This window comes from Crocodylus siamensis, chromosome 5 (assembly GCF_052110815.1).
Source record: "Crocodylus siamensis isolate JL-2025a chromosome 5, ASM5211081v1, whole genome shotgun sequence".
In the NCBI taxonomy this organism is placed as follows: domain Eukaryota; kingdom Metazoa; phylum Chordata; order Crocodylia; family Crocodylidae; genus Crocodylus; species Crocodylus siamensis.
In genome coordinates this window covers 110,782,358-110,797,442 of record NC_143399.1, presented here as the reverse complement: position 1 = coordinate 110,797,442, position 15,085 = coordinate 110,782,358, and the positions used below count along the sequence as shown (strand labels likewise).

Genomic DNA, 15,085 nt, shown 5'->3' with positions numbered 1-15,085 from the left:
GATATCATGATTGTACCCTAGAAGGCATTTCTTAAAGAACAAATAATGATGGGTGTTGTACTGATATCAACAAGCAAAGTGCATGTTTTGAAAATCTACACAGTGTCTATTTCATGTTGACTAAACTTGAACTGACGGAGGTTGATATCTGTAACCTTATCGAGCTTGCCTGATAACGCACTGTAAACAAGATTTCTTAAAACCCTTTTTGACAGCCAAAGTGCAAGCTAGTAGATGATGCCTACTGTGATCTAATAAGGCACCGTGATTTAAAAAAAACAGCAAATGTACACTGATGGGCTCCATTATAAATACAACCTACAAGTATTTGTCTGTTTGCTTGGAGATGCTATTGAATATATAATTAACACCTTCTGAAGGTTCAAAAAATAATTTTTAGCAGGTAAAAAATTATACAGGACACAGGGACACTAGTGAGGGAGTAGGGATAGCCAACTTGCTCTATGCATGCCACAAGAGGCCCAAGAAGCCTCTGTGTGTTGCACCCAGCAGATTGGTAACGGGACAGGCAGCACAGTGGTAGACAGGACAGGGAGCAGAAAGCAGAGCAGCAAATCAGGTTATTGGTTAACACAGTGCCTTCAAATAAGCAGAGCCAATCTTTTTATACCCACATTAAAGATGGGATCCAGAGCTGAAGGGCATGTCTCCCGTCATTGTTATGAACATGTTCAAGAAGTAAAAATTATTTATATATTTTGAAGCCTATTCTTCTCCACAGACTATATGCCTCCACCTAACCCCCATTCAAAGTATATATGCTGTATGTGGGAACAAGGTGAGGTGAAATCCTTGCCGAGTAAAAGAGGCTTTGTACAAGGTATGTGGAGGAAATTCCTTGCAAGTCATGTGCAAATGACAGCCATGCAATATCTAGTATAGACTATATATTGTATAAGGCTTGTTATAGCCCAGTAAAGGTTTATAAACACCAAACACCACCAAAGTTTATTAAAATGCATACCTTTTTGACAGTTATAATTCCTTCCTGTGTGTCTTTGTCAGTGATGATCCCAAACATGTCTGATCCATCCCCCTCGGTAATGCTATATTCAATCTTGGCATTTTCACCCACATCAGCATCGTTAGCTTTTATCTTACCAATCGGTGAGTCAGGTAAGGCAGACTCAGGTGTTTTGAATTGATATGTGCCTACAAGAAATGAGAAGGCAACTTTACTTTACCAGAATGATGCTATTTTGGAGGCCACATATAAATACTGAATTTCTTTGCTACCTACAGACAGCAGCAATATTTTGAGCAGTAGATTTAAGAAGCTGCTATATTGACAAGACTTTAGTGAAAAATAAACCTTGTCCTATGTCTTAGTTTTATAACAACAAACTAAAATTAATTTATTTCTTGACAAATTTCCACTATGCCATGACAAAAACTTATGGCTCTTTCTGGGCAGCATCTGGGATCCCATTTGGCCAGATTAAGATGGAATACGAAAAACCTCTAGATTGTCAAAAGAGGAACAAAATAGACAGACATGCCAATGGCCAATGTCACTTTGTGGCATTAAAGCAAAATCCATCCAAACTGCTTATGATTAGTGTGCTGTATTTCATTCTTTGCCCCTCATAAAACAGCTGCTTCAGGAGTTTCAGCAGTTTTGATAATGCCTAGTTACATGAACATTAACAGTAAGAGATACTAATGCCCAGAGATATGTAATTAAATCACTGGGGCAAGTTCTTACATCTCAACTTAAGTCCTATGCATTTAGAAGGGAGCTGCTTGCCTACAACTAAGGGTGAATGTTGGGACTTAATGGTAAGTTACTTCCAACAATATGTTTTGGTGGCTTAATATTCAAAGCTTCCAGTTTTGTCTGATAGGATCTGGAATTATTTTCTCTAAAAACTGCTTCTTCCCTTGATGCAAAAAGCAGTGGTTAGAGAAGAATAAAAACCAGGATGAATAGCTTTTGAATCATCTTATGGTCATGATCAGTCAATAGTAGAAAGGATGGTTGCTTCTAAGAGGTCTTGTGTGATTTCTTTAAATTTCACACAAATACTTACTAGTTGACCTTAGGCTGGGGAAGGAAAGTAGGCAGTAATAATGTGTGTGTGCATGCAATGAACACAGGAAAGCCCAGTAAGGAAAATGAATCCCTGGTGCAAGCACTGATTTCAGTAGGGTTACTCCAGGGCTAAATATGAACTCTTTAAATGAGTATATTTAAAAACACAGACATAAAAGCAGAGCAAAAAATGTCCCTTAAATAATTACAGACACAGACTAATAAAGGTTGTATAGGAGGGACTAATTAATAGCATTTAGGACTGTACATTAATGAACATCTCATTACTCTGAAACAGGTGTAAATATTACAAGAAGTAATGTTTTCCATTCCCTAGAATTAAATAGTAGTGTCATGCTTCTTTCTCTGTGGAAGCCCTGCTACTCAGTAGGTTCACAGTTTTGGACAGCAGAGGTAATAACTGGACTGAAAAGCATCAACTTATGATTACGCTCCTGTAAAGCCTTAGGAACGAAATGCTCCATACTCTGTGGGAAGCGAGGTGGATTGTCATTGACATCAGTCAGCGTGATGTTCACTGTGGTGGTCCCTGATAATCCTCCCATTTGTCCACCCATATCCTTGGCCTGGATGACCACTTGGTATTGCTCCCTGTTTTCTCGATCCATGTTCAGCAAAGCAGTTTTGATAATGCCTAGTTATATGAGAATAAAGAAAACAAACATCACTTGTAGTGTACTGACTTTGACAGAAACACTTAAAAAAATTAAAAACAGTCTCCATGTAATGAGTAAACTTTGCCCAGTGCAAACATTTACTCTTATAAGATGGCACATTAAATTACAGGCTTGTCATATTGTATCTCAGGCTGCTGCCTGTGTGACAGCCACGATATTAATGGCATCCCAAGAAAGATGTTTAAGCTATTTGTATGCACTGTTTTTATATCATTGTTTACCCCTTTTAGTTTTGTTTAAGTTTCTCACTGAACTGGAAGAAGAGTTGTCTCTCATTAAAAGGTGCTCCAATTTTTGCCCCCCCCCATCAACTTTTCATTTTGACAGACATGGCAAAAACAAGCTCACTTCAGCAAGGCATCATTAAAAGGCAGTACACCAACATTACATGGAAGAAGGGATATTAATTAATAAAGCAGTGGGCACCCAACCATACTATTTGTGTGTATGTATATTGTATATATTTTTTCTATTTATACACTGATTAAAACATTCTTGCTAAATGTTTTTTTCAGGAAAAGGCTAAAAATGCAAGTTAGAAGTCTAACTCCCACCGAAATGTAACAATCTACATTAATAATGAAGAAAAATGTTTGCATTTTTCTCTGGTCTTTTAAGGCCAGATATTCAACTCTTTGCAGCCATTAGGGGTCAAATCCTGGCAACACTGAAATTGGTGGCAAAATCTCTACTGTTCCCAATAGAGCAAGATATCACACTAGGAGTTCTGCCATTAACGTCAGTGGCATCTTTTGCTGTATTGCCCTCTCTCATCCCCTACCCCTGCTTCCCCAAACATTCCCGCTGCAAAGAAGATTGTTTTAACTCAGTTTCCAGCTCCATCATCTTTATTATCACTTTGGCTGAAAACCACTTGTCTACCAAGAAAAGAATCCAGTCTCTTGAAGTAGCCAGCACCCTGTGCTTCAAAAGAGGTTTTGCTCACAGCCTCCTATCATCTCAGAAGCAACTCGTCATTGTTAGGATTTACATGCTCAAAAGTGCTGTGTGAACCTACTTCTAGACTTCCTATGATGGGGTACCTCTGACTTGAGAACTAGGCACTCTTTCAAAATGCACCCAATTTTGAGACCTGAGACCCCACAATCAATTTCTGTGGCCCTGAAACTATTGCAAACTCTCCTAGATCTCCAACTTGTAGGCATTCTGGCTTTGGGTTCACTTTTTCAGGGACATGGGCTTGTAACCCAATCACTCTTTACTTTAGCTAGCACATATAATATGTGAATCTGCACAAAACAATCAAATACCTATACGCCATTTCCTGCTTCATTTTTCTTACTGTTCTGGAAGGTTTTATAGAACCTGGGTTAATAGTTTTTGTTTTTCAAAATTCCAGGTCCCCTGTGTAAAATCTGAATTCTCCAAGTCAGTCCTCTATTTTTAAAGCGTGGTGTCTTCTTTTTCCCCTCCTACCAGCTTCCTTTAATTTTAGCAAATTGCACCATTAAGGACATTCCCATTACCTCTTCCTCCACCTTTACCTGAATCTGTTAGGCTCAGTACTATTGAATGTCTGATATATTTAGTCTACCTTGGCAAAAATTCCACTCTATAAGATCCATCCAGAGAAATTAAAAAGAAGCAGTTTCTCTTGTCCCTGGTCTGGGAAATATGTAATAAAGCCCTGACCTAAGATGTTAGATTTCACAAAAGCCAAGACATTACATACTACAGCTATTTCATAAAATCAACCAGGCTTCTTAAGTTTTACATAGACAAATTCCCAAGTTTTGAAAAATAAAATCAGCTACAGTATCTGATTTGCGACTGTTCCAGGAACACAACTGGAAAAGTGTAGGTTCCTAAATGTAATCTTATTCTGAATGGGCTTGGCTAAAGAATTTGACCTTTTCTATTGCTATTCTAAATTAAGATATCCTTCAGAAGATTGCAATTAAAATTATGTAATGCTGCTGAACAAAAAAAAAATTGTAACACATTTCAACACATTTTAAAGAAACAGAAGCAGCAGCAGAAGAAAAAAGATCCTTCATCTTAATTCAGCTATTATAAAGATCTATGGGTACTGCAAACTTTTCCCCCCTCCCAACCTTTCTCCTTTCCCCATAAAAGCCATAATATTTGGTCTAATTTAAGCCTTCACAAATTCTGTGTGCCCACTGCTTGTTGAAAGTGACTGAAAAGTGGTTCATATTTAGTTCTAATTATATTTATTAGGATTTGAAGTTAAAATTAAAATAATGTAGGTGTCATGTTTACAGATGTATCACTCTATTGGGTTTGTCAGATTTGCACCGAGTAAAATGTTATCCCTTTGAAGTTTTAGTCTAATATGTCTTAGCTTGGCTTAGCATGTCATTTTAAATTACAGACATTGTCAAAGAATGACAGATAAGGTCTTCTGACCTGTCTCAGACTCAACTGAAAAATATGGTTGTCCCTGGAGAATGCTGTAGACAACTTTAGCACTGTTCCCGTAAGTAGGATCATCAGCATCGGTTGCAGTGACTTGCACAACAAATGTACCTGAAATGATAAAAAAAACCCCACCCTATAGCATTTTGTCAGTATACAGTGGCCAGCACGGCACTGTATATCTGTCCAGTTGCTTGTATGCTTGACTATTGCATAGAAACCAATGAATCCAAACATACTGTGACTATGGCAATGTAAATTCACAAATAAGAGCAATACTGGGATATGGGCCATTCAGAAATCCTCTTTGTGTGCATTTGGAAATGCCTTTTGTAGGGAATCTCAGAAATAGGTGACTGGAAAATTCTAAGAACTAAATGACCAGGTTTCTATGTAGAGCCCTAGTGGTAAAGCCCTACAGAGCTTTGGGGCTAGAGTTCTGGTAACAAACCCTGTGCCCTTAATTAAAGAATTTGGAAAAACTGCACCTGACCTTTCAAGGTGCCCTTCCCTGGATATTTTCACAGGGAGCAGGAAGAGGCAGCCCCCAAGCATTGGATCTCTCATGAAGCAAAGAACTATAGTTTCTCTACTGGTAATCTACCAGAAGTCTAGAATGAGCTTTTTAAGCGAGTGCTGATGAAATCTCAGAAGGATCAGAGTTTCGGTGTTTATCACAACCTTGGGTTTATAAAACTGTGCTGGAGATGAACCTGCCTTCAGTTGTGATACTTTGACACTTCTCTTTTTAGTCCTAGCAGGAACCTGGGAGGAAGGCAATATGGAACAGTGAAGACTAAAAAACACAGGGCACCTATACATGTTCTCTAGAAGTGGGGGTGTTTTAATTAGAGCATCTTTCAGGAGCCGCTCTAATTAAAACACCCACAGGGTCTTGTGTATTCAGTGTCCTGCATTTCAAAATGGCAGTGGGGGCACTTTAACTGAAGCTTGCTAGACCAACTTTAGTTAGTGTCCCTGCCACCGTTTTGAAACGTGGATGCTGAATGCACGAGACACCGCAGCACGCTGGAGCGTTCCAATTAGAACACTCCAGCAGACTTGATCAATCACGTTTGCTCCAACGGGTTCTAACCAGAATGGGTTGAAGCACAGATAAAAGTGCCCACAGTTTAAAACTGGACTCAAAATGTTCAGTTCACATTCCATTCAAATTTGGGTCAAATATTAAGGGAGGTTCATATTTTATACAAGCTGCTTTGCTCAATCCTCAATTTACATTGACATCAGGCTGGTACTTTACAGAAAGTACTCGTACTACTACTGGGCTCATATAGAGCCTACCGATTGATAGAAGTGTCAAATTCTGTTTCCATGAAATACAGAAATGAACCAAAGCCCAGTGACCTAAATACCTTCAGCCTCTGGAGTTGTTAGAAATCTGAATTCAGGTTGCAAAACAAATTTTACCGGACTGGATCTGTACTGCAAAGAATCTTCTGAGCTGGCTCCACTGGTCCAGCGGGGTGCCAGGGTGAATGGTGGGGCTTGCCCCTCTCCGCCACTGAAACAAGTGCCCATCTGAACCTGTGAATTCAGTGGTAAACCTCACCCCTGCTAGCCTGGCCCCTAAATTCCCGGTGCCTCTGGGACTCCTGCTGGCCAAGGAAAATGACTGTGTGGACTGGATCCAGCCTGTGGGCTGCATCTCTGACAACAATGTCATAAAGTAAAATGTTAGGGGTGGGGGCTCACTTTAATGAGTGAGATTTAATTCATATGATAATTTCCATAACTGTGCTGAGAAAATACACCCCATAGCCTTGATTTGCTTACTGTTGGAGGTTCATTTTAATTTCTTTTCTCATACTGTTGAATTAAAGATTTATTTCACTGGACATTGTCTCTGTTTAGAAACATGATACATACAATTCCACTTCCCAACTCTTTCTGACAGAAATCAGAAATGAACCTCCTCAGAACCAAAGGAATCTGAATCTATGAAACTCTCTGGCAAAGGCCCTCCAAGACATGAAACGGAAGATTTTAAATTATTCTTTTGAAATCTGAGTGTTATTTTTTTTTTCTTTTACTGATTGATTCTAAGGGCATGATCCAATGCACATTTAAGTCAAATGAAGAGGTTTTGACCAACTTGAACAGATTTTGGTGAACATTCTTTTAAGAATAGAAAAATCAGTGAATGAGAAAGGAATTTAACAACACATTGCTGAATCATGTAGGAGCAGAGGTGTGATGCCTTTCTGTTCAGAGTGGTTCAGGCTTGCTTCTTTCTCATTCACTTTTTCAGTTTGTTTCTGTCTTCATCTACAAATAAGTATAGATAAAAACCACTAAGTCTTTTGTTCAAAGTCTAGTATATATATTCAGGATCAGACTCTCCAAGGTGCTGAGACTCTACAAAACAAAGTAAACAGTGGTTATCTGCCCTTAGCACTTTTCTGTATTGGTCCCTGGATCAACTCCCCAAGAAGACCCCAGACCAGACATTGCTGATATTTCTTGAACTGGCACCTACCGACATCTGACATTTCTGGAACGCTGGCATTGTAAACATCCTTTGTAAACATTGGCTCATTGTCATTGATGTCATGGATCTTAATGATGAATTCAGACTCTGGTTCCACTGGTTTTCCAGTCTTCCTGTTTATTGCCTGGGCCCGAAGTATATAAACAGGCTTTTCTTCCCTGTCTAGTCTCTTTGTAGCCTGTATGTCTCCAGTGTTTTCATTGATAATGAAAAGATCTCCAGCTCCATCTCCAGAAAGGATGTACTTAAGGGAGCCATCTCCTTTATCTTGGTCTGAATGCAGCTGACAGTGAAATGGGAACAAAAATAAAAAAACGAAATAAATACTTGGATCATCCCTCTAAAGTTTGTATTTGTCACCATGATGCATATGTTATTCTTGTTTAATCACAGTCAAAATGCTCAAAATGACTTTTATGATGAATTATTCATTTTGTATGCTCTCTACTCCCCTGCCTATAAAGCAGTTTTAAACCAGCCAGATTTCCTATATTTTTTCAAGAGAACTGTTTTAAAAATAAAGTGGCTAGTGAACCTTCCAAGGAAGTGATTAGCTATACAAAAGGTAGAAGTGGGTGGGAAAATGCTCCCATTTCAACTTTGAAGCATTGAAAATTTTTCCTGTTCCAAACTGTAATAAAACATTGAGGTCCAAAGAGTTTAATTAAAAATTCAATTCAGGTCAGGCTCAAAGTTTCATTATTATTATTTAAAAGATTTCAATCTTATCCCCCTGTCTGTCTGTCTGTCTGTCTGTCACACACACACACACACACACACACACACACACACACACACACACACACACACAGAGTTCTTAATCTAAATTTACTCAACTTTCAAAAGAAAACATAATTTTGACTCATAAAAGAGGAAACATCAGACATCAAAAGTTTCAAAGCTCTTTTACTCAAAATGTTGTGATTTGGAAAATTGGAAATTAACTGTGGGGTCAAATGTGCCTACAGATGTATAGACTACTTGCTGTGACTTAACTTTGAAATCATTCCCTACAGGAAAGACATTCCAGGCAGTGATAAATTAATTGCAGATTAAATATAACTAAAGCTGGTGTTGTAAATGCCCTAGGGTATAAATAGACATAGCCAAATTAAGACGTGCTGTGAACCCCATGCCCTCCTTTATATTTCCGATTGATCCTGCAGGAAAAAGGACAATGTGTTCCCTCCTTGTGAAGATGCATCCCAGAAAATATCTGGGGTGTGTCTCCGTAAGTGGGGAAAGCTAGTTACAATGTGGTCCTGGGGCTGAGACTGCTGATCAGCTGAGAGTGTCACCGTTCTGGTGTGGTCCCAGGGTCAGACATTCACCTCATTGGCAGTCTCAGCTGCTGGACTACACTGGAGTGAGTTTGATACTCCAGTATGATCCCGCGGCTGGTCCTGCCAATCAGTTGATTGTCCAACCCTGGGATTGCACCAGAGTGTTGAGAGGTACCTAGGAAATCCCAAATGGGGGAATCCAGGCAGGCACTTTTGAGGTTTCAGGGGTGACTGGAGAGGGGGCCTAGAGAGTGTAGGCAGCTCTGTCCTGACAGCATTCTCCCATCATAAGCTAACAGATGTCTGCCAAAATAAAATGGCACAAATAGATACTGCCTACATCATGGTCCCTAATCTTGGGCATTTGTAGTGTAACAAGGGGTATGGACATGTTTGCTTGGCCTTTGTGCCACCATAAAAAAAGATTTATTGAAGCACCTGATAGCACCATAGGAATTTGTGGGATAGGTCTGTAAATAATTCTTGCATCAGTTTGCTAACATTTCAATAGAAGTAGTTTTAAATCTGTTTAGTTCTGATTTTGTTCCTTTTCTGTAATAACTTACATTTTTATATGTTAGGGAAAAATAGTCAATTTACTAGAAGGGAAAACTGTCTTGTGGATGAAAAATTTGTAACATTCCCTTGTGAGTAGAATATTTGAAAACCTGATTTGTTATTCTAGATTTGGTTATCTACATTTGTCCTTGACCATTTATTTGGGGGAGAAGTTTTATCCAGACAAAAACAATCTGTTTCTTTTTCTTCTTAAGTGTCAAGATGTCCTGGAAGCAATATGCTGTTTATGTGACCTATATGAGGAGGAAAAGAGATGCTCTAACCATATAAAAGAATTTTAAAATGGAAGATAAAAAAACCAACAAAAAAAAGCAAAGATTACGTTAGAAGAAAAGAATGGAGGAGGGAACGCAGTAAAACATGAGCTGGGCAGTCATATATTTGTGTTTATTGTAATGTCATGCATAGTGGTATGCTGACCAGAATAAAATGAGTAATAATAAATAGCCTTTTTTAAGGTGAAGCTGTGTTTTGCCATAGTAGGAGGTTCACTTTAACCAGATGCGCACATTATGGTACACCACAACATTGTTACACTTGGGAGATCCTCGAGGATGCAAATTGTCATAGCTTGATTTCCTTCAATGGCTTCAATGAAACAATGAAAATTTGCACCACCCAAGGATCTGTCCCTACACAGATATCCACGCTACAGTGAACTATGCTATTAACTAGACTGTGTCAAATGTTCAGTTCCCTGTAGGACCTTTCAGCTCCTGATGAAGTCAATTGGACTGAAGCGTACTAGGCGCCTCCAAAAAATAAGTCTTCTAAGTCCAAGTTTAGTGTAAGTGTATTTGTTTTCTCCAAAGCTTCCTTTGTAACTGAAAATTTGTCAGAGTTAGCATCCTTTTTTCAGCATTGTACCCCAGTCAGTGATCAGTGGTTTTTATTCCCATTAGTCCAGTTCCTGAGTAGACTTTGATAAGTATGGAATGCAGAAGCATAATGGAAAATATGTGATTCTGATGTGCCAGGGTCATGCATTTAGAGCTACTTGCAGCAGTTCTTCTAGGGACTTTATGGGTATTCTAGTGTAATGTGATTAGCTTCATCCATATCTGTCATGACTGCCCCTGTGGAGACCCTCTACATGACATCCTTGGGAGGGGAAGTGAGATCATGCATTGCATGACTCCACAAGTGCTAAACCCCACTTTCTAAAAGAATTCCCACTATTCCCCTGTACTCTGTAATAGCAAGTTATAGACTAAACATGCAGAGCAGAGGACACTGGTTCTTCACCTTACCTATGCTCTATCTAATGCAGTACTCTCAGGATATCTGTATCTCATTGGTACCTCAGTGGAAAGCTATTTCGGGACAGGATTGTATAAATTCATTTGAAAAAAGAACACAATCCCATTTCCCCCTACCCCTCCCATACACACAGTCCCCAACCAAAGAACTCAGTACATCTACACGTGCGTGAATGTACTTTAACTAATGCACATAAATCTAGTACCTCAAGCCACTTTTACATGTTCTCTGGGGGTGGATGGGATGGCGCTTTAATTAGAGCAGCTCTGAGAGGAGGTTGCTAGAGTACAGCAATTGCCACGCTCCAGCAGACTTGATTAATCAAGTTTGCGCCAATGTGCTAGAATTCATTAAAGCACCTTCGCCCACTCCTGGATCACGTGTATAAATGCCCGTGGTTTTTAGTGATGCTTCAGTATACATTAAAACAGGCTAATGAATTTGTTTAAGCATATGTGTAGATGCACACCCTGTTATTCAATGGTATACACTTCACATAGCAACTGAGATGAGTAATGTCACCATAAAAGTAAGGAAAAGGATGAAATTTTCTGGTGGTACTTTCGCTGTGAAAAATAAATGTAGCAGCAATTACATTTATATTAATATTACAGTAAATTAATTTGCTCAGTACTCAGAATTTAATTTGGATACTTCTGTGCAATCATCCATCACAGTCATTGGAAAAGACTGAGGATGAACAACAAATAAAAGATTTTATGATGCCCTAGGCACACTTTTACTAATTTCACTTTAATACCGTTGTTAAGTTTAACCATCTGGTTCATTTTTTAATGATTCACTGTCAAATAAAAACTATTCAGTCTGTCTTGTCACATCTTCCTTAAAAATATCCTGGGCCAAAATTTCTTTGTTTGGAGGCTTACATGTAGAAACGTGGATCCAGATTTAATCAATAGAAAAAATATATATTTCTCTAAATGTTACTAGGAAACAGCTATGTTTGACATTCTTTTGGTTATTAAATAACAAGTATTAAAAATGTAGACTTTCTCCAAAACTTTCTACAATTTGAAATAGCGTCATGTTTAGAAATGTCAGTGGAAACGCTGCTCTAAAGCAAGAGTTATGACAATGGCATATGTGCAAAGATATAAAGATGCCATAAAGAAAGACATAAACAAAAGTTGTAACCAGAGTGTCTGTATTGCATTTTGTTTTCTTGAGTCCTGAATATATTTTAGTTTATCTTGAATAAATAACCTCATTTAATGTAAAGGAAAAAGGAAATGCCAGCACATTTTACCGATAAAGTAAATGAACAGAGCAGAAATGCTAAATATTTCAGCACAGTAAGTGGAAAAAAAGTAAATGTGTCTTTTGTGAACCTTTACTGATGGTACATATGGGCATATTATTAAATTGTTCTTTATCTTGGTGTGCAGATGTCCTCTTCAGTATGATGGTCTCCAAATTTAAAAATCCTGTTTGACCTCAAAAATTGGGAGATCTACTTATTTAGTGTGTCATTTGATATTTGAATGCCTTCTACCCCAATCCCAGTGTGTGTGTGTGTGTCAGTCATGTTACCAGTTCTCCCAAATTTATTCAGTAAGGAAATTCTGGCCTCTGATACAGTTGTTTGGATAATATGGAATTTCCAGTTTTTCAGAGCAGTTCAATCTCCTGGCTACATCTCTGATCCACCTGCAGCTACCACCACCCCTTCCCCACATCTGGGTTGGTGGAGGAAGGGAACAATTCCTTCCATCCTTCTGCCTCTTCCTAATTTTGCTATTGTAGAGGAGAGAGAGGAAGAGCAGAGAACAAGTTCTCACATTTTTCACAGGAGAGAGCAAACCCATCTGGAGCTTCTAGATGATCATCTTCCTCCACTCCCCTCACCTTTTTTAAAGAGTGCTAGCTCCTTTTTTTCCAGCACCCTTCCCATACTCAAAACCTCATCTATATTTTGAGACAAGGAGAGGCAGCTCTGATTGGTTACTTTTCCCCAGGAGGTAAGGAGGCAAATCAGAAAGGGTTTACACCCTTGTCAGTGGGTTGGAGTTTCTAGATCCTCAGGCCCCCAGCCAGGCTAAAATCATGTGACCTGACAGGAAACTGGACAAGATGTCAGTGCTGATACTTTTTTAAAAATGTCATTTTAAAGGGCACTGATATTAAGGGCCACCACTCTAGAGAAAACTATTTGGTGAAAGTGAAATTCCCATCCACTGCCCAGTGAATTCAAGGAAAAGTCTCAATGAGCTTAGTTCCAGAGGGATCAAATATAAATTAAGTTCTGAGTGGTTGTGTATTTAAAAGAAGTATGTTATGAAGAGGAAGATTTTTAACACATTTTTTTTTTTACAGTGGGAACATAATGAGTTCAGGATTCATTTAAAACTTATTGCCAGGAAAAAAAATAAGATTTATTATTATGTTAGTATTTATGATTATTTGTAGTGAAGCAGAACAGAGGGACCTGCTCTGCTGGATCAAGCCCCTATTGCAGTAAGTATCATATAAATACAGAACAAAAAGATAATCTATGCTCAGTGACACATAGATGGTATGGAGTGGTACACTTCTACTATACTCTTCTAGATAGTATAATTAAGCACATTAGTAAACGGCTTTCTTTTTAGCTTGCACTAAAGACATATTCCTGTTTATAATGCGTGAGAACTGGGTAATGTTGTTTTCCACACTTTTATATCCAGTCTAAAGTCCACTTCATATCACTAGTAGAACACCCCACTCATTTGAATTTCATAGCAGTCACTGCACTTTTTGAAAGGTTAAAGTCAGTTGACCTTGGGCCTTTATATAGTTTAATATCAACCTATAATTATCTAGAAATGTACAGCCTGTCATATCCCATTGTTTATTTGTATTTATAAAGGGTGAATGCTATGCTGTTTTGGCTGTGATTTAATTTTTATTTTCTTATTTAACTTGATAGTTAAGATTCACTCAAGTATGTGAAATATTAAGTAGAGAGCAGGTAGGTCATTAGCAGAATGAATCAGTGGCACTGGAGCTATTTGTGTGCATGATTTTCCAGCTAATAACTTCATTTCAAATTGAATACAGATCAGCAGACTGCTGTCTAGGTATGAACTGATTGAACCACAGAACACCAGTAGCATAACTGGCTGGGAGGGAGGACCAAGGCAACAGCCCTGGGTGCTGCCTTTATTGGGGAGTGCAAAAGCAGCTCTTGCCTCAGTAGACTTGGGCATGGAGCTGTGCGGTTATGCCTCTGCATAGCACAGTACTCTAGAAATTTCCCAGTTCTCAAATTAGTTGCTGTCAACGGTTTTGAATTACATCTGGCTTCTCTTTGATAACCATTCATGTATCCCATCACTCCATCTCTTTCTGCTGGAGCCCGGCATCTTGGTCAGCATTAACTTCTCTCTTCTCAAGCCAGCATCAGATGTTCTGTCTAGTTGGCCATGCTGGGTAATGGGGAAAAAGAATCCATTAAAATCTCTAAAGTTCCATATATACCAAAAAATTTTTTGGCAAGATTATCCTCTCTCAGAGCATAGGAAGGCTAAGTTTCCATATTTTGGATCAGGGTTGTCCAACTTCAGAATGACTGGGGGCCATGCGCCATGCAGGACATATGCTGCAGGGGACAGCCCGCCCTGGGATTTCCTGCCACCACCATCCAGGAAACACTGGCAGTGCATGGCCCTTTGCTCCCTGTAGCAGGGACTGCACTGGTGGTATGAGGTCCTACCCTGCTGCATGGCAGCAGGGGCCCATGGGATGCCAATTGAGTGGCCTTGTTTAATTGTGGAAAATGCAGTAAGTAGATCTTTGCCTTGTGACAGAGGTTTTTTGTCACTCTGACTCAGCTCATGTCTTGCAGATCAAAAAGCAAGCTTATTCTCTCTGTCATTATACTGTCATTACAGAATATCTGGAAAGCAATAAGCCACAATTTTCAAGAATGGGTACCTAAAAATAGGCTCACGAGAAGCTGAGTGTTCAGGATTTTTTAAATCAGGCCATACATTTGGCTGTCTATATCTACATTTAAGAGCCTGACTTAAAGCTCCTAGTTTCAAACGTTGGCTAAAGTCTATAGCAGACACAGAGCACCTGAAGTTTCAAAAGAACCAAGAGAAGAATGGAAAGAAAAAGCAACAGTGCTTTTAAATTTTCCTGGAAATGTGGAGAAATCAGCCTGTGATGCCTTCAGATTGTAATATGTACCAGACTTAAAAGTAGGAGAATTCTACCCATAGAATAAAAAATAAAATGATTACACATATATAGTAATTGCACATATATAGTTGTAATCTTTAAATAAAATAATTATGCA

The 15,085-nt window shown here is 38.8% G+C and overlaps 1 protein-coding gene across 1 annotated transcript in view; it reads right to left on the bottom strand.

The window, feature by feature from the left end:
* The window catches only part of LOC149864446 (cadherin-6), a 131,780-nt gene that overhangs the window by 26,293 nt on the left and 90,402 nt on the right, over positions 1–15,085 (bottom strand). The window contains exons 3-6 of the mRNA XM_090049952.1: positions 7,652–7,946; positions 5,143–5,262; positions 2,541–2,708; positions 986–1,173 (exon numbers count right to left, since the gene is read on the bottom strand). Of these exons, the coding sequence (XP_089906078.1) occupies positions 986–1,173; positions 2,541–2,708; positions 5,143–5,262; positions 7,652–7,946 (771 nt within the window). The remainder of the gene's footprint in view (positions 1–985; positions 1,174–2,540; positions 2,709–5,142; positions 5,263–7,651; positions 7,947–15,085) is intronic.